Source organism: Vipera ursinii, assembly GCF_947247035.1.
Source record: "Vipera ursinii genome assembly, chromosome: 3".
Classification (NCBI taxonomy): Eukaryota; Metazoa; Chordata; class Lepidosauria; order Squamata; family Viperidae; genus Vipera; species Vipera ursinii.
The window spans coordinates 185,386,336-185,406,246 of record NC_139516.1 but is presented as its reverse complement, the minus strand read 5'-3'; the positions used below and the strand labels follow the sequence as shown (position 1 = coordinate 185,406,246).

Sequence of the window (19,911 nt, the reverse complement as noted above, 5' to 3'; positions counted from 1 at the left end):
ATTTTATTATCTACTGTCGCAACTCTATCAGATCAGTTATATAGATTCTAATTAATTTTTGTGCTTTTCAACAGATTTGCACTGTAAAGGAAATAGTTTTCACTTTTTGTGGAAAATACATGTATCTCTATATGAGTACATGTAATAATGCAAGTTGAAAGCTAAGATGCATAACAATTGTATACTGTGCAAACTCATCTTGCTTCACAAAAGAGAGAATCATACAGAATTTAAGATATGTCTCCTATCAAACTCACTTAGCAGAAATGTTGTTTAACAGCCTCCCAAAAGGAACATAATGGTTGAACTAGGCCCAGTTTCATTCTTTAACTTCAGTTCAGTTTTGTTTCTTGTATTAACATTACATTCTAAGTGTGAAAGCTTTTGTTCAGTTTCCTTACTCAAGCTCATCTAAAATTCTCTATTCATGAACTCATCCTTTAACTGAAATCTGTCAACTTTGACTTCTTAAGCCTAAGAAACAAAAGTAAAACTTTTTTTTAAAGAAAAGCTTCAGTCCAGTCCAGGGTTTCTTATATAGAGTCTGCACTACAGATAAAGTTGACAGCTGAGGCAAAATAAACCCTTTATGTAGTGCGTGCATAATATACCTCACTGTGAGCCCAGAAGAATACTTGCAAATAAATAATTACTGTTGACATTGCCCACCAGTTTCAAAGTAAGATATATCCAGTTAACCTTTAGAGTTTAATCTTTTCAAAGTTAAACAGCAAAAGAAAAGACATGACACAATTATATAATTGTGTTACTCTATAATGCTTCTATAGTGGATGGTTAACAAGACTGTTCTGTTTCCATTATTTTACACAGTTAGGATGAGTTGTACTGTATTATATATGTAAACAGTTAAGTTAGATGTGATTAAACCGTATACGTGAGGAAAAGCAAATCTGACAGGAGAACACGCGGGAACTTTGACAGCTGTCAAAGTTCCCCGCACAGCGCAGGCGCAACCGCTGACAGCTCGCGGCTGTCAAAACACCGAGCCATGCGGAAGCCTGAACTGTCAAGAACAGATTGGTCCAGATAGACGCGGCGCCAAAATGGACGTTCCTGATTGGCCCTCACTGACAGCTGCCGGCTATAAAAGCCGGGCGAGTTATTCTGTTTTGTCTTGCTCTAAATAAACCTTTTAGTTAACTAGCCTGTCGTCCCAAGTGTGTCCTTCGGCTACTTCACTGGCGACGAGGATGGGATCGCTCCAGAGCTGAAGTCACGGCCGCGGAAGAGAGTTCCCGGCCAGAGCTGTCACGGAAGTTTTAACTTCCAACGGAGCGAGACCCAGGACCGGACGACATGGCAAACTTCGGTCGCATGAGGGAATTCGACACCCGACATCCCGAAAGGTGGCAATCACACCTGGGCCAGGTCGAGGGATTCCTCCTTGTCAGCAAAATCACCGATGACCGAGCGAAGGCCGCGGCGCTGCTATACATCAGCGGACCCCCCGTCTACGACGCTGCCGTAGGGCTGTTCAGCCCGGTGCCCATCACCGAAGTATCCAACGCGGACCTGGTAGACCAGCTGACGAAGCATTACATGCCAGCCGGATCCGAACTGTACTGGTGGGTTCAATTCGCCCAGAAGAAACAATGCCCAGACGAACCCGCAAACGATTTCATCACTGGGGTCCGACACGCCGCGCGGAACTGCCGTTTCCCCGACCTAGAAGACCGCATCAGAGACCAGGTGGTGATCGGCCTGAGGGACGAACGCCTACAGAAGAAGCTGACATCCAAGACCGACATGAGCCTGGCAGAGCTGACCAGAGAAATCATGGCCTACGAGTACAACCACAAGAAGAAGCTGACTACCACGACCCCAGAGAGCCCAGCGACCGTCTTCCAAGAAAGCGCCACCCTCAGCGACAGCGAAGAGTCGGTGGATTTCACCGACGGAGAAGCCCTGCAGCGCAGAATGGAACGCAGGCAACCAAGGAGAAGCGACACTTCGGACCGCCGAAGGTCCAGGAACCCCCCTCCGCCACCGCCGCGTTACGAGCAACGGGCCGCCTGCGCCAGCTGTGGGGGCAACCATGCCCAAGGAAGCTGCCGGTTTAGAAACGCTAAGTGCCACAATTGCGGGAAGACCGGCCACATCAAACCGGTGTGCCGCAGCAAGGGCCGTGACAACATCAATGATTTGGAGGCAAACTCCCCAGGTAGGCCAGCTACCCAGGCCAGCAGAGAAAAACCGCCAGGGGCCCTGGTAGAAACAATTGACAGGGTAAATAGCCTAAGCTCAAAGGTTAAGATCAGGGTAAGAATTCAGGGGGTACCCTGCCTCATGGAAGTGGATTCAGGGTCAGCAGTCTCCCTAATTTCATTTAAAACTTATCAGGAGATCTGTCAACAAGGCAAGGGAAAAATTCCCCTGAGGCAAACCCAGGTCCACCTAGCAGACTTCCAGAAAACCCCTATTCCTCTGGAAGGGAGGGCTAAGGTGGAAGTAGAGTACAGATCTTTCAAGGGTCCCCTAGAAGTACTGGTAACGCCGGGAAATCGCACCAACCTGATAGGGCTGAACTGGTTCGGACCGTTAGGGATCGCCATAACGGGGGTAAATACTGTACAATCACCCAGTCTCGAAGCCGTTTGCAATAAGTATGCAGACGTCTTCGATGGCACTTTAGGGAAATACACGGGTCCCCCCATCTCTTTACAATTAAACCCAGCCATCCAACCCATTAAGATAAGAGCTAGGAGAGTGCCCTTTGCCCTTAAAGAAAAAATTGAAAGGGAACTAGAGCGCCTCGTTGGGCTCGGGGTGCTTGAACCGACAGAGGGGGGAAGCTGGGAGACCCCAATAGTCACCCCGGTTAAGCCTAATGGGGAAATAAGATTATGCGCGGACTATAAGGCGACCCTCAACGTAGCTCTTAGCCCCCATGCTTACCCGGTGCCAGCGGTAAGGGACGTTTTTGCTTCCATCCGCTCCGGCGCCATTTTCGCCAAACTTGATCTCACGCAGGTGTATTTGCAACTGCCTGTTACTAATGAAACCGCGGAAGCCCAGACAATTGTCACCCACCGCGGTGCCTTTAAAGTAAAAAGGCTACAATTCGGCATATCAGCAGCCCCGGGTATCTTCCAGGGTATCATGGAGAAAACCCTGAAGGGAATACCCGGGGTCTGCCCCTACTTCGACGATGTTCTCATCACCGGAGAAAATGAAGAAAATTTAGCTGACAGACTGTCAGCTGTGCTGAGCCGGCTCAGAGAAGCCGGCCTCAAACTTAAGCGGGAAAAGTGCTCCATTGGAGTCACCTCCACAGAGTTCCTAGGGTACAAAATAGACGGACAGGGCATCCACCCAACCACAGACAAACTAAGGGCTATTCAAACAGCACCTAGCCCAAGGAATAAACAAGAACTCCAAGCCTTTTTAGGATTATTAAATTTTTATCATGCCTTCATCTCCCACAAAGCCACTATCGCAGAGCCTCTGCATAGACTCCTGGATAAAGGAACTGCCTGGTCCTGGACCAAAATTCATGAAAATAGCTTCCAATCACTAAAAAAGTTTATTTGCAATAGTTCAACGATCACCCTTTTCAGAGAAGATACACCAATATGCATCGCTTGCGACGCATCTCCCTATGGAATTGGGGCAGTATTAAGTCATTTATACAAGGATGGCACCCAAAGACCCATAGCCTTTTATTCACGCACTCTGTCAAAAGCAGAAAGGAATTACGCACAAATAGACAGAGAAGCCCTAGCAATAGTTGCAGGGGTCAAAAAATTTCACAACTATCTTTATGGGAGACCCTTCACTATATACACAGATCACAAACCCCTATTAGGGATATTCACTTGGAATAAAATAACACCTCAGATTCTCTCACCGAGAATACTACGGTGGTCCACATTCTTATCTGCCTATTCTTATCAGTTAATCCATAAACCAGGGAAGGAATTAGGACACGCAGACTGCCTCAGCAGACTGCCAATCCCTAGCAATGACCCAGATCCAGCCCCAGCTGCGATGATCTTAGCAATTTCGCAACTTCCAGACTGTCCCCTCTCTGCTAAGATTATAGCGAACAACTCAGCTAGGGACAAAATACTCAGCAGAATTCTCAGGTGGGCCACAACAGGGTGGCCAGCAAAAAACCCACACCCCCAATTCCAACCATACTTCAACAGGAAAAATGAAATATCTTCACATAGGGGATGCCTGCTATGGAAATTGTGTCATAATACCAAATAAGAACACAAATCAAACGTTAGACATCTTACACGAAGGACACCCTGGCATTGTCAAAATGAAAGCTATGGCCAGAAGTTATGTTTGGTGGCCGGGAATAGATAAGGAAATAGAAAAATATGTAGGAGGGTGCTATACCTGTCAAGCAACCCGGAACGAACCACCCCAGGCACCAATCCACAAATGGGAAACAACAAAAAACCCATGGTCACACATACATTTAGACTTTGCAGGACCTATCCAGGGACAGAGTTTCCTAATTGTAGTGGACAGTTATTCTAAATGGTTAGAAGTCACTCCCCTTAAGAAAACAACGTCAGGAGCCACTATACAAGCCCTAAGAAAAATATTCGCCACACACGGCCTCCCAGACACCATAGTTTCAGACAATGGCCCTCAATTCACCTCTCGTGAATTTCAGATATTCGCTATGAAGAATTGTATTAGGCTGGTCACGTCTGCACCCTTCCACCCATCGACTAACGGGATGGCTGAAATTATGGTACGCTCCACAAAAGAAGCTTTAAAAAAATTCGTCAAGGGGAACTGGCAAAGGCGACTCAGCCAATTCCTAATGTCACAACACGCAACTCCATGCACAACAACGGGCAAATCACCAGCGGAACTAAGATGGGGGAGGAGGCTGATAACACGGCTTGACAGACTGCATCCTGACACATACCCGGAAGAAAACGAACAACCCCCCCCATCCGCACATTCAAACCAGGGCAAATGATATGGGCACGATCTTACTCAGATAAAAACAAATGGGTCCAAGGGTCAGTGCTACAACAAACAGGACCCATTTCTTACCTAATATCCACACAAACTCACGGCAACCTACGCCGCCATATCGACCAACTCAGACCCAGACAACCGCCATACACCCCAGAACCCCAAACGTCGGAACTCAACCTGCAACCCCCTCCAGAAATACTACCGATACCAAACCAAGAGGAAGAGGAGCAAAGAGACGCACCACCGGCAGACACAGACATCGCCCCACTTCCACGTCATTCCACCAGGAACCGAAGGGCCCCCACCTACCTAAAGGACTACCAGTGGGCAGGTTCCAACGACAGAGAGGGAGGAAACGCTCCAGGGGAGGGGTAAGGGGTGTATTATATATGTAAACAGTTAAGTTAGATGTGATTAAACCGTATACGTGAGGAAAAGCAAATCTGACAGGAGAACACGCGGGAACTTTGACAGCTGTCAAAGTTCCCCGCACAGCGCAGGCGCAACCGCTGACAGCTCGCGGCTGTCAAAACACCGAGCCATGCGGAAGCCTGAACTGTCAAGAACAGACGACGCGGATTGGTCCAGATAGACGCGGCGCCAAAATGGACGTTCCTGATTGGCCCTCACTGACAGCTGCCGGCTATAAAAGCCGGGCGAGTTATTCTGTTTTGTCTTGCTCTAAATAAACCTTTTAGTTAACTAGCCTGTCGTCCCGAGTGTGTCCTTCCGCTACTTCAGTACAATGTATGCATCAGGAAATAAAACAGCCATGTTCCTGAAATCCAGCAGCAACCGAGAGATTAATATAGAGGGAAAGGGGCTGATTAAGGAGTAGTTGGTTTAAGCCCAAGCACTAGAGATGAATATAGCAACATGAACACCCACAGCATGGATTTTCCAGAGATAATAACATTCATATCCAAATCAAAGGTTTCAAGGACTTTGAGATTCACCAAGCCATTTTTCCAGCCATTTGTCTGTTTATTTAATTTAGTTTAAGGCCACCTAACTCTTCAATGTTTTTCAACAACTTACAATGAACATACTTACTGTATGATCTTGGGGGGAGGGTTGTATTTCTTAAATAATGTAGAAAAAGAATGTATGCAATGCTAAGAACATTAGACTACAGTGAGTTGAAATCAAGGTCAATGTATCCATCTAGAAAAGGACAGGGTAAAGCGTATTAAGAAAACAACGTAGATGAAGCCTCTGTGGGAATGAAAGTTAATAGTCATTGTAAACTCATGTGAGGTCTTGGGTAGAAAAAATCCTGTCTGCTAAATGTCTATGGAGATTCTGCGTCACCCAGGCCATGGTTGTCCTAAAGGTGCTTTCTCAAAAGGCAACTGTACTTTGTTTTTCCTTAAAGATGTTTTGCTTCTCATACAAGAAGCTTCTTCAGTTCAAGTTCAGAACTGAAGAAGCTTCTTGGATAAGAAGCAAAATGTCTTCAAGGAAAAACAAAATCTCATTGCCTTTTGAAAAAACACCTTGAGACATCCTATCTGTTAATTAGGTTCTGGCTGAACAGGAGAGATCCACCACCAATTTACAGATAGGGTTGCACAACCCACAGGGTTTTTTTGAGCATTCCTAACCTTACATTGCCAACAGATGTAGCAAAAGTTACATTTTAGGGGCATGATTTCAGCCAGGAGGAAGTGGAAGTAGTTTGCCTTCCAAACTCTTCCAAAGTTTTAAAAAAGACCGAAAAAAATCCACACTTTTAAGGACTTTACTGCAGGTCTTAAAATGTGTTCATTCCAATCCTTAAACCCACCTAGAAAGACAGCAAGAAGGAAAATGGATAACCATTAGCTGTTGTCAGTATACAGTTTATGAAAATTGCTAACCAAAAGCTGAAGTATCCATTTTACTGGAAAATGGAGCTAATTATTTAAATATAAAATGAATTTACATTATCAATCCTCAAGAAAATATGGCTGGACTTTCATTGGGAGTTTTAATACTTAACTTCACCAAGATTTATCTTTAAGCACACGTCTAGGAAACTGTACAACAACAGAACTAGAAAATCCTTGATCTGCAGCAGATATTTTCTAAAAATTTTCCTCCCCCACCCCAAATGTGATTATGCTGTATTGAAATAATATTTTTGGAAAAGGAGTATGTTTCTAAGGTCCTTGATATGCAAAAGAAAAGGTTTCTGAATATAGCCTGATTTTTTTTGCACAAGGTGAATTGTCTCTCCTTTCCCTTCCTTCTTTAGTGCAGCAAAAAAACCCACTATATTATGATTTAATATACAACCAAATGCCATTTACCTCTGATGTAATGGATGCTATTATGCCCTTCCTTTCTTCTTACCTTTAATTGTATAAAGACATGAAAATAAAGCAAAATATTCCAAATAAAAGTTTATCATCTGCAAGAAACAGGTGTGACAAAGCTTTTATTTTGAGAGAGAAAGTTTTGAGAGAAGGTCCTTGAGGACTATATTGTTTTCTTGAATAAAAAAGGATACATTTGTAAAATAAAAAAAATAAAATAAAATACCAGCAATAGGCTTGAAGTGAATTATAAAGAAGTTGATGAAAGATTTACTCTAACACTCAGCATGCAAAGGAATAAAGCTTTACCCATTTCCTAATTAAATGTGTTATAAAAAGAGATCAGCCTTTTTTCTCTCTTTCCTTTCCTCCTTGCATTCTCCTTTTTTATCCTTTATTTAAGCCTACTGTGGAAAATCTATAAAATAGAAATAATTTTCAAGTTTTTCTGTCACAATGGTTCTAGCACAGATCTGATCCTTAGTCTATAGGGAGAAACGAAAATTCATTTCAATCTATTGATAGAAAACAGTGCCTAAGGCTGCCTATATAACTTGCTAACATAAGGAAGAGTACTTGGAGTCCCATTTTTCTACTTGTCAGCTTCTAAAGCAACAGGCATGGGCAATATATCCTAGGGAAACACAATTGGAGCATGTCTGAACTATAAAGTGACAATTTGCTTATGTAATTGGCTGCAACATCATCAGAGATTTGGACTTCTAAAGACGGACATGTTTTGAAAAAGTTCATTTCATGGAATCTTTCAGGATATTGTGGTTTCAAAATAGGACAGCCAGCTGGAACTATGATCCATTCAGGCAGTTGCAGCCCCGTACTCATACAACTTGGACTCTATGCCCTATATGTATATTGTGGCATGGACCTAGTCCTCATCCTATTTATGTCATTACAAGAATGCAGCACATTGGGCTCTGGTGAAAACCACCTTTTAGCTTCTTAAACAGAATTTCTTTTCAAAGACTAATATAGTGTTTTGTTTTGTTTTTTCTTGCACAGGTAACAAGTTCTGGATCTTTAAGGACACCACCCTACAGCCAGGGTATCCTCATGATTTAATATCATTAGGAAGTGGTATTCCTCCTCATGGTATTGATTCAGCAATTTGGTGGGAGGATGTTGGGAAAACCTACTTCTTCAAAGGAGACAGGTTAGTGTGTTCATTCTGGAAACAAACTTACTACAGTATTTACATGGCTTGTTTTTCTCCTTCATTCTTAGTGTTAATATGTATTCAAGAATGTGGAATATTTATTTAGTTGGACTTGCATTATTAAAAGCATAGCAATCCAATTTTTAGAAATGGAGCCTTTACTCCAGAGTGTACAATTGTGTGGATGGAAAACAGTCAGCATTTTGGAAGCTGAAATGCATTATTGCCATCAACTTCTATGATGGACAAAACTGTTTTATAATTTGCTTGTTATGGATGTGAATATTATTTTAAGTATGTATTTAACTGAACAATTTTCAGCCCCCAGGCCTTGGGGACATTTTAAATGGTAGGCATCCTGGTTGCATGTTTGAGATTCAGGGTATTATAGATTTGATTTTTTTCCCCATTGGCAGCTTTACTAAGTTAAGTTCTTCTTAAAAATACTATGATGACAAAGAAAAAGAGAGAAAAACTGTATCCAAAAAGAAAAAAAACCCCACAGTAACAGAAAAACTTCTGTTGATGGGAAGGTTACATTTTAGATCCAGAACAAGCATAATGAGACCCAGTAGGTCATAAATGCAATAAAGCGTATAAAGGAGCAGATTTGAAAAATGTGAACCATGCTAAGATAATTGAGCTATTACAGGATATTGACCACTTAGTGGGAATACATATCACACTAAGCTTCTCAGCACATATTGTTTATATCCTTTTTTTCAACTCCTTAATGTAATATAGGCTGAATTTTCCCACTGGTTTTAATTGCACATATAAGCCTCTTACAAAGTTCTTTCTGAACTGAGAACAACCCACCGTTGCTTCTTTAGCTACGATGATTTTGTAGGCACAAAAAAGTGAGGCAAAAGGTGATAACAAAGCCAAAGGAGGAAAATTGTCTTCCTGCAAAGGCTGCGAAAAGGTGTTATAATCTCCCAGGAGAAAGATAGACCTGAGAAACTGTACAGTATTGCTGAGTAACATTTTGATTTCAATCTCTGAGGAATGTGTTGGGAAAAGATTGTGGCACCAATCTGCAGTACCTTAAACTAGCAGCATCTTTTCCTGCTGCTTCCTGCAAAAAAATGAAGACATTGAAGATCATATTGGAAGTGCTACACAGCTTTTCAACAGAAAGAGGATGAACAGACAGATGGACAGAGGCACAGACAGACAAGCAAATCCCAAAGAATCAAACATGTTCCCTGCATAAATCTTAAGTGTATTCAATTAAAGCAGGAGGCAGATATTTGTGTCTATACACCTTTTGAATTTTTGTGATTTCAATTTGTTATTTCTCTGCTTCTTATTGGATTGTTTTGCATCTTGTGATGATGGTAGTCACCCCCATTCTCCTTCCCATTATTTTGGGATCCTGCAAAGACTGACTATGAATGCTAAACACTGATGTCACTATTTTTAGCCATTTCAAGGAAACATATAAGAACTGTATTGTGCACTATAAAATAGGAATAATCGAGTTATAAAACAAGGGACAAGAAACCCAGTCTCTGCAAATAATGTTCACTTATACGTATTATCTTGTCTGCTATCCAAACCATGGTAAATATGATTGATCCTTGATCTCAAAAGTCATACATATCTGCTTTGCAGCTACTTGGCTTGTACTCAGCATGTGGTTCTCAATGGAAATGCATCTACATGGAAGGAAGTGTGTAGTGGGGTGCCCCAGGGCTCTGTTCTGGGCCCAGTGCTCTTCAACATCTTCATCAATGATTTGGATGAGGGGATAGATGGGGAATTCATCAGATTTGCAGATGACACCAAGCTGGCAGGAATAGCCAATACTCCAGAAGATAGGCTTAAAATACAGGAGGATCTGGACAGACCTGAACACTGGACGCTATCTAACAAAATGAAATTCAATGGTGAAAAAAGTAAGGTTCTACATTTAGGTAAGAAAAAACAAATGGTACCTTGCTCAATAGTAGTAACTGTGAGAGGGATCTTGGCATCCTAGTGGACAACCACTTAAATATGAGCCAGCAGCGTGCTGCAGCTGCCAAAAAAGCCAACACAGCACTAGGCTGCATTAACAGAGGGATAGAATCAAGATCACATGAAGTGTTAATACCACTTTACAATGCCTTGGAAAGGCCACACTTGGAATACTGCATCCAATTTTGGTCACTACAATATAAAAAAGATGTTGAGAATCTAGAAAGAGTACAGAGAAGAGCAACAAAGATGATTAGGGGACTGGAGGTTAAAACATATAAGGAACGGTTGCTGGAATTAGGTATGTCTAGTTTAATGAAGAGAAGGATGAGGGGTGACATGATAGCAGTGTTCCAATATCTCAGGGGTTGCCACAAAGAAGAGGGAGTCAAGCTATTCTCCAAAGCACCTGAAGGCAGGACAAGAAGCAATGGATGGAAACTAACCAAAGAGAGAAGCAACCAAGAACTAAGGAGAAATTTTCTGACAGTTAGAACAATTAATCAGTGGAACAACCTGCTCCAGAAGCTGTGAATGCTCCAACACTGGAAGTTTTTAAGAACAGATTGGACAGCCATTTATCTGAAATGGTATAGGGCTTCCTGCCTGAGCAGGGGGTTGAACTAGATGACCTCCAAGGTTCCTTCCATCATCATCATCATCGTCATAGTCATCGTAGTAGTAGTAGTAGTAGTAGTAGTAGTAGTAGTAGTAGTAGTTGTTGTTGTTATTATCATTATTATTATTATTATTATTATTATTATTATTATTATTATTATTATTATTATTATCTTCTATTTCAGCCTTTTTAAAACATTCAAATTACTGGAGCTTATTCTCACTCACTGCTTGTATATAATGAAAGGAATGTTTTGTCTCCTGAAACATGACATTTTTTTGTATTCAGAATTACTGCTCAGTAAATAGCAAGAATATCCTTTGAATAAAGCAAGGGAAAAATACTGAAAAATCTTTAAACCAATCAGTCATGTTATATAAATCCCTGAATTTTGCTTATTTTATTTTTCCTCATAGTAACTACCTGACATTAAATGGATCTTTTAATTTTTCTGTGTGCATAGGAAAAAATGCCTAAAACAGTTTTTTTTTCAGTTGTTTTAATTCATGCAAAAATAAATTCTTATCCACAATGTCTCAAAACATCTATGGAATATAATGGAGCTTTATTCTAAGCAGCAGTGTAGTGCCAAGATGCTTTCTTTTATGCAATCCTGACTCTGAAATAAGACCTATTAAAAACTTAGAGAGTTACTTTGATCAAATATGCCTTAAATTACTTTCAAATAGTGCTATGGATGCAGACCACACCCCTTTGCATATAAATCAAGAAATTACATCACCGAGTTAGGAAGAAATAAATGTGGGCATATTGGTTAAAATGCATTACTGCATTGCAGTCCAGGGAAAGGGATTACAGGTTTTTTTTTTTTAGAAAACTAAAAATAAAAAATTTTCTTAGCAAATTGAACTTTTACATGGAACTTCTCCCAAAGTACATGGCTACTGACAAGGAATCTCTGTAGAAGCTTTGATTTAAGTGTTTCTCTCACACAAACACGGATACTCAACTGGATGTTGTCATCAGTGCTACAGCAGAGATCATTTTTTGCTTATTACACAAATCCTTTAATTTAGAAATCAGTGTAAATATCAAAGTCAATGTTTCTAGTCCCATTCCCACCATTTAGCATAATTTGGTCCCTAGCTTGAAAGTCCACAAACTGAATATGGTATTTGTTCTGATTAAGATTTCAGAGCTACTTACATGTACATATCCATACTCTGAAGCCAATCAGAAAAGCAGGGCTGTGCTCCCAGTTAATAAGGCAGTATATCTTCTTAAGAACTGCACAAATAAGGTGTATTTCAAATTTATTGAGGATAAGACTAAATGCTTTCAGTTACAAATTGCATTATTACTGTTTGTATACCAGATGCAGATAGCCATACATAAATGTGGAAGGATGAATATATAGAATATGTAATTTATGATGTGCACGAGGCCAGGAATAATCCCTTTTTAATAACCATGGGGGAAAAGGCATAGGAATAAAAAAAACTTCTTTTAAAAAATATAAATAATTTAGAAAAATTGTTTATTGAGAAAATTCCATATATTTCCTTGTAAATACTCAATGACATTTATTTCTGAGCTGTGTATGCATAATACTGCAATCTGATTTTCTTTTTCTTTTTAAATATGTATATTCTTTTCATGGAATGTTATTTCCCTATAAATTAAGATATGTATGGAATCTAGCAGCTTGAGCTGATAAATATTGCACAATGTAATTTTTAAAAAAGTCTCTAAAAAGTACAGCATAGAATTAGAAGTGCTAATTCAAAATGTGATTAAAATCTTGAATAAAGCATTGATATAGGTTATTGCATATAATATTTGTCACTGTACAGCTGGATTTAACCCCTAGGTATCATAACTCTTTTGATTATATAAAACCACTCATTGATTTGGTTCTCAGGATAGATTAATGAATTATATATTAAATCATCAAATGTTTAAATGTCTTTATTACTAGTTAGGAGTATATATTTAAATAGAAGTGACCAGGTTTTCTAATGTTATCATTTCACAGAGTACTTCATTTCAGACACTGGAAAAAAAGCATCCATAAACCTTATTTTAACCTCATTCTTTCTCTCAGGTATTGGAGATACAGTGAAGATATAAGAACTATGGACACAGGTTATCCCAAATCAATCACAATCTGGAAAGGTATCCCAGAATCACCTCAGGGAGCCTTTGTTCACAAAGAAAATGGTATGTAGCTTCTTGTGAACACAAATGTTTGCTCCTTCCTTCCTTCCTTCTTTCCTTGTTGTTCACACATCATTTATTCAAATGGTTCTTTGTTACTTAAATGTGAACCCCATAATAGTACAATAAATACAGTTAAGATATATGATAACTGGAATTGTCCCAAGGTCTTTTTAATATATGGCATTGTATTGATGCTCAGGTTAAGTCACATCTGCAATGTCTTTTGCCCCAAGCTTGTAACTGGGGGTGGGGGGGTGGGGGGGAGCCTGATTGGGTCCGTCACTCAGATTGTTTTGTTTCTTTTAATGCCATTTTCTGGCAGCTGCAGCTAAGCTAGGCATCCAGGAGCTGATATCTCCTTTCCATTTGCTTAGAGGCAAAACTTAGGATTTACTTCCTGTGAAAGAGGATAGTCTTTTCCTATTCCAGCCAAGAAGAGATTTGCTGCTCTTTCAAAAATAACAAAATATTTTAGGTCAGAATTTTTTTTCACAAACCATCCAAATGGAAATATACCTTTCTAGAGATCTGTTCAAAGCAATCTACCCTTGCTTGGTTAGAATCACCTAATACAGAGTTAGATGTTTATATTTTGCATAAGTCTATTTAAAAAAATACAAATTACATATTTCTATGAAACATCAGATACTGAACTGAGCTGAAGTACAGAAATATGTGCATTATATTCTTGATTATGAAGGCCTTCATTGTATGAATATTACTTGTTGCTTTGGGCTGTTAGCTATTTGATTGCAAAGTTTTAAATTTCCAAATACCATTAACACCAATTGTTGGGCTGCCAGCAGTGCACACGCAATTGATTGATCAGAGATTTATTTACTTTTCTTTCTCTTTATCCATGATAGGTCTCCAGTAATATTTTTGTTTCTCTGTAAATGAGATGTGATATTTCTTCCCTTATTAAGAATTGTTCCTTCCTTTAGCTCAAATCACCAATTGCTCTAACAAAAACCTTTCCCCCAGAAATAATTACTTCCTTGCTCTAAGTCTGCCTTCTCCAACAAGAGAAGTTCTTTTCAGAATGAAGCCTTTTAACTATAGAAGTATTTTTGCTTTCCTTTTTCAAAAAGGAAAGTGATTTGGAACAGAAATCTTTCTTTGTGTGTGTCTCTGTCTCTGTCTGTCTGTCTCTGTTCTCTCTCTCTTTCTCCCTCTCTCTCTCTCTCTCTCTCTCTCACACACACACACACACACCCCTACAATCTTTAAAAGGGAGTTATCCACGTTGCAGGTATAGCTACCTGCAGTGCTTTTTTTGTAAAAGAAAAAGGTGCTGGAACTCACACATGTCATACAACCCACCTTGCCTACCATACAAGGTTCCATCCAAAAAAGGTGCCGGAACTCCGTTCTGAGTGATCTATGAGAAAAAAAGCCCTGGCTACCTGTCTGTTAGACTCATATCTATATGATACATAACAGAAATATTTATTGGTTTTCCAGTCTTTCAGTCACACTGAACTTCACAGTCTCTAAAATCTTGGCAAAGAAATATCTGGCAATAAAGCTAAAAAGGTTTCTTTTTTCTTTGTCTTTTAAAGTTAAACTTAAGAAATTCTATGGATTCTGAGAGAATAAAAATAAAAGAGTTATCTGCTGAAGCCTGCAAAAACTGTGCTAAAGTCAGGACTGTATTGGCTATTGCATTAAGCTTGAGCAAGCAAACCAAGCAAGGTTACATAGGAGAAACACCATACCTAATTTCACAAAACTGTGATTAAACTTTGCCTGAAGTCATTTGCTTCCCCTCCTCAGAAATTTCACTTGAAACTGTACTACATTGCTTTAGGGGAAAAGGTTCAGAGGAGCTGCTTTTGGTTTAGCAACTTACATTAATCCTTTTGGCTCTCATTTATTTGGGTGAGGGGGTGGAAGGAACTGGAAGGAAGCAGGAAAACATGCCAGCTGAGAAGTAGAAGACTATGTTCAGAATTAAGCTATTCAACTCATAGATCTTATTCTACCTTAAAAGCTTTTTGCTAATATATTAAAAATGCTAGCAGTGTTTTTTATTAGCAGAGTCAATTTATTCTCTTTAAACAATACACAATGTGTATTTATTTTGTGTACAATTCGTATAAGCAAAAAATAATTTCAAGAAATCTAGATTTCTTCTCCTAGGTTTCAGCAGAATGCAGGAATATAGTATGGGGTTAAACTGTGTAAGAAACTAGAGTTGCGATCCAAATGTTGCATGCGCACTTCTATTTCCAGTTCTCCATGTCTCCTGTGCATTATACCATACCTTTTAAATCATCATGTTCAGTGGCATCATTATCATCTGTTTTCCTAATCCCTGGGAGTATTCAGTACAAATTCTCTATTTAGTGTGGTAATCATTGAACAGCACATTACCTTGTTAAATATTCAAACTTTGCTGCAGTTTGCAACCACTAGGGAAGCTTTAACTTCTCCACCCTGATGATTTTGGCTATGCTGCAAATAATATAAGGGAAAATAACAGCTGTGTTGAGTTCACTGGGGATAAAAGCCCACAGCCTCCTTGAAGCAGCAAGCTCAGTGCAATTGAAGGTACCATTTCCTTTCAGCATTGGGACATACACTGCAGAGCTGGGAAAACAGATCACTTCCCCATTTTCCTTAAGGAAAGATGCTTCTCCAGATTCCACTCTATTCTGTTGAAGGAACGGCTAACCAGGATCCAACTTCAGATTCGAGAAAGAATAGCAAACTGCCAAAAACATATTTTGAATATACTAACCAGAATGAAGAGAAAGGAATTCTTCCTCTCTCTTCATTCTGGTTAGTATATTCAAAATACATTTTTGGAAGAGAGGAAGTATTCCTTTCTCTTGCAAACAGCTGAGGACTGACTCATAGACACCTACGCTGTAATGGGAGCTGAACAAGAAAGAGTAAAAAAGAAGCAACTTAAGAGGTCAAGGAGGATGAGGTGTTTGGGGAATCAGTGCAAAAGAATGTTGCCTGACAGCTTAAAAAAATTATGTTGCTCCAAAATAAGCATTTTCTCCTCACCAGTAGGATCTTAGCTTTATGTAGAACATGTGTGACAGACTGTGAGGGAGTTTGTTGATAGTAACCCCAAAAGCATCATGATGTTATTGTTTTGCTGCATTAGATGCTCTTCATAGATATAACAAACTTATATTGTCCAGCAAGATTCCAAGTGCATTGTCTAATACCACAGCATATAGCAGTATTTGTTCAAAAGTATATGGTAATGGTGGTGATGATTATTCAGTGTCAAATAATCCAAGCAAATAATACAAACAAGATGATTTGTGTCAAAATAATGCATATTATTAAGCTAATTAATAAGTTGATAAATGAACTTGCATTGTAGTCATAATAAAAGATTCATGGAAGGATAATAGAAACTATCAATGGAAACTCCTAGTAAATAACAATAACAATAACAATAACAACAACAACAACAACAACAATAATAATAATAATAATAATAATAATAATAATAATAATAATAATAACAACAACAACAACAACAATATAATTATTGGGTGCAATCACAAAACAACTGGAGCACCATTTGAACACCATTAGCATTGACAAATTCGCCATTAGTCAATTGCAAAATGTGGCCTTACTAGGAACTGCTTCCATCCTGCAACAATATCTATAATGCCATCAAACATCCACATCTGCCTATCCCAGGTCCTTGGTAAGGACTCAATAAGTAGACAAAAATGTCTGAACATCTGGCTGACTGTGTGATGATGATGATGATGATGATGATGAAGATGATGATGATGATGTTGGAAGGGACCTTGGAGGTCATCTAGTCCAACCCCCTACTGAAGCAGGAAGCCCTATACCATTTCAAACAAATGGCTGCTCCAGTCTCTTCTTAAAAACTTCCAGTGTTGGAGCATTCACAGCTTCTGGAGGCAGGTTGTTCCAATGGTTAATTGTTCTAACTGTCAGAAAATTTCTCCTTTGTTCTAGGTTGCTTCTCTCTTTGGTTAGTTTCCATCTGTTGCTTCTTGTCCTGCCTTCAGGTGCTTTGGAGAATAGCTTGACTCTTCTTTGTGGCAGCCCCTGAAATATAGTAGTGGTTCATAATCCTTCCATGGTGACATACCAGAAAAACAAAACAGTTGTGAGCTTTCATATTAAAATGGATATTCCAATACCCCAGTCACCAAGACAATATTTTTGCACTCAAATAAAATATTGTAAAAATTGTTTGAAAGAAGCCTCTTTGATTTCAGTGGAAGTTATACTTAAACAATTTGGAAGGGTGCAGAAATCTGAATCTTGGAGAATATGTTGAGGGATATATTTCCTTTCTCCTATCTCACATCTTTAAAGCCTCATCATTCAAGCCCAACTAATAAGCACATTAAAAATGGGAAAAAGATTGTGTCTATTGCACCAAAATAAAATTATTCCAAAGCAGCTTCACATGCATTCAATTTTTAAAAGATAATGATAATTATTTAGTAGCCAAATTAAGTTGTTTTTATGTTCCTGCATAAAATTACAAACCAGAAACCAAAATAAGTGGTGCTTAATTTGAATAGGGAAAGAAGTGATTAAAACAAAATAAAGATTTGACCTCTTTATCATTCGAGGGCAAAAGCCTATTGTTTATATGTTTGTTATATTATTGCAATGAATTATTGCAATTTGTCAAATTATTATTATTTTTTTACTATCTCTCAATTATAAGAGACAAAGTTACAAAGTTGGATAAAACTCCAATGGTTTGCATTCAGTTGATAAATAACAGGAGACTGTTTACCCATTGTGACAGTTTGTTTCATACTGGATTAGTACCGTTTTTCTGCTGAGGCAGTAAAAGCTTTAAAATTTTTGGCAGGGAGACTGATTTCTGCAATTAGGCACCCTTGGTAATTGTCCTGGTTTGCTTTTGAATGATCCAATTCGAGCTCCCCACTGAAGATATGAAGCTGTGTACACCTGTTTTGTGTTTCAGAGTTCATTTCAAAGATGATGATGCAACAGGGAAGAGATTCAGGAGGGTGCCAGCAACTTAACTAACTCACTGCTATCATTTGCAACAACCGACCACTATTCCTCTTGCTCCTTTAGCAAATCGGACTTAAATTATTTTTAAGTGTCAATTTAAAACTGTATTTACCTTAATTCTTCCATCATATTAAACAAGTTAGACTTCAGGTCATGACTCAATCAGAATTGTAATCGGTGCACAAGCAGTCTTATTTTATAGGAACAAAAGAATCTTTTTATGAAAAAAAAAGTTTCACAAAATTGTAGACACTGTACAGCATACTAAAGACAGTGTATAGAATCAGGAAGCTCTGTCAACAAAGTAGGAAGAACTTGTATTCATTTTCAAATTGTAGTTGTAGCCTCAGTTTCAGTAGGTTCTTTTATTGAGCAATGTCCAAATGTTAATTCATTTAAATAACTCAGTATATTGTTTCTAAATAGGCTTCACGTATTTCTACAAAGGCAAAGAATACTGGAAATTCAACAATCAAATGCTCCGGGTGGAACCGGGATATCCCAGATCTATCCTCAAGGATTTTATGGGCTGTGATGGGCCAGCAGACCGGGACAAAGAGCGACACAGCCCTCAAGATGATGTAGACATTGTCATCAAACTGGACAACACAGCCAGCACTGTGAAAGCTATAGCCATTGTCATTCCTTGCATACTGGCCCTGTGCCTCCTTGTCTTGGTTTATACTGTGTTCCAATTCAAGAGGAAAGGAACACCCCGCCACATACTTTACTGCAAACGGTCTATGCAAGAGTGGGTGTGATGTAAGGATATTTTTCTTCTTTTCTCCCAGGAGTAGTGGTAACATGAAATCCAACAAAAGAGCTGTTACGGAGTTTCCTACCAAGGAGCAGGCCTGTCTGTCTCAGCCAGGGATGATCTTTAAAATCCAGGGGGCTGCTTGTCCTGCACATGAGTGAGAATTTTCTCCAGTAGGAAGCTTCAGTCATACACAGTACCTGCCATTTCTCCAGTCCTTCGTCTGTCTTTGTCATTCAATTCCAGCCTTTCCTCTGCACGCTCAATATACCCAATGCAAAACAATCAGGATATTCATAAAAAAAGAACGTTATGAAAAAAGAAGAATCTCTGGCATCTCCGTTGGGTCTTTCTTTCTTTCTTTCTTTCTTTCTTTCTTTCTTTCTTTCTTTCTTTCTTTCTTTCTTTCTTTCTTTCTTTCTTCTCTTTGAAAGAGTTTTGCGTGATGTTAAAAAAAAAGAAAACATATAAGCATTTTTCTTAAAGAGAAAAGATAGAGCAACTAAAACACAACAATCACAATGGAACTTTCAGGAAGTGTGAAGATCCAAAACAGCTTTGTCTCCAAAGAGGATTGCTTTCTGTCAGCTACAGATATAGTGCTATACTCCTGCGCATAATTTTTATCAAGTGGGAGATCAGGATTACATACAGGAATTCTGACTGTTTGGACAGCCATTTTCCAACAAACAAGGGGCCAAAATATCTGCAATATAGTAACAGCCTTAATAATATATTCATTTTGTGTTTTATACAATTGTTCAGAGCTATGTCCTCAATGTTTTCACACATTTATATTCATCACTATATTCAGAGAGTATTCTTTTTACTGATTGGTTTAGCCTTTATTAGTTTCTTCCCTCTCCACTTCCTCTTTTCTCCAGAATTGTATCATACAAGTTAGTCCCAGACTTTCCATAAGCCTCTCAGAAACCTTATT

The 19,911-nt window shown here is 39.1% G+C and overlaps 1 protein-coding gene across 1 annotated transcript in view; it reads left to right on the top strand.

Annotated features, from left to right (window-relative positions):
- MMP16 (matrix metallopeptidase 16) overlaps window positions 1-18,975 on the top strand; it is a gene marked incomplete at both ends in the record, with an annotated part of 170,015 nt that extends 151,040 nt beyond the window's left edge. The window contains 3 exons of the mRNA XM_083359684.1: window positions 8,286-8,436; window positions 13,086-13,201; window positions 18,641-18,975. Of these exons, the coding sequence (XP_083215810.1) occupies window positions 8,286-8,436; window positions 13,086-13,201; window positions 18,641-18,975 (602 nt within the window). The remainder of the gene's footprint in view (window positions 1-8,285; window positions 8,437-13,085; window positions 13,202-18,640) is intronic.
- Window positions 18,976-19,911: the final 936 nt, after the last annotated feature.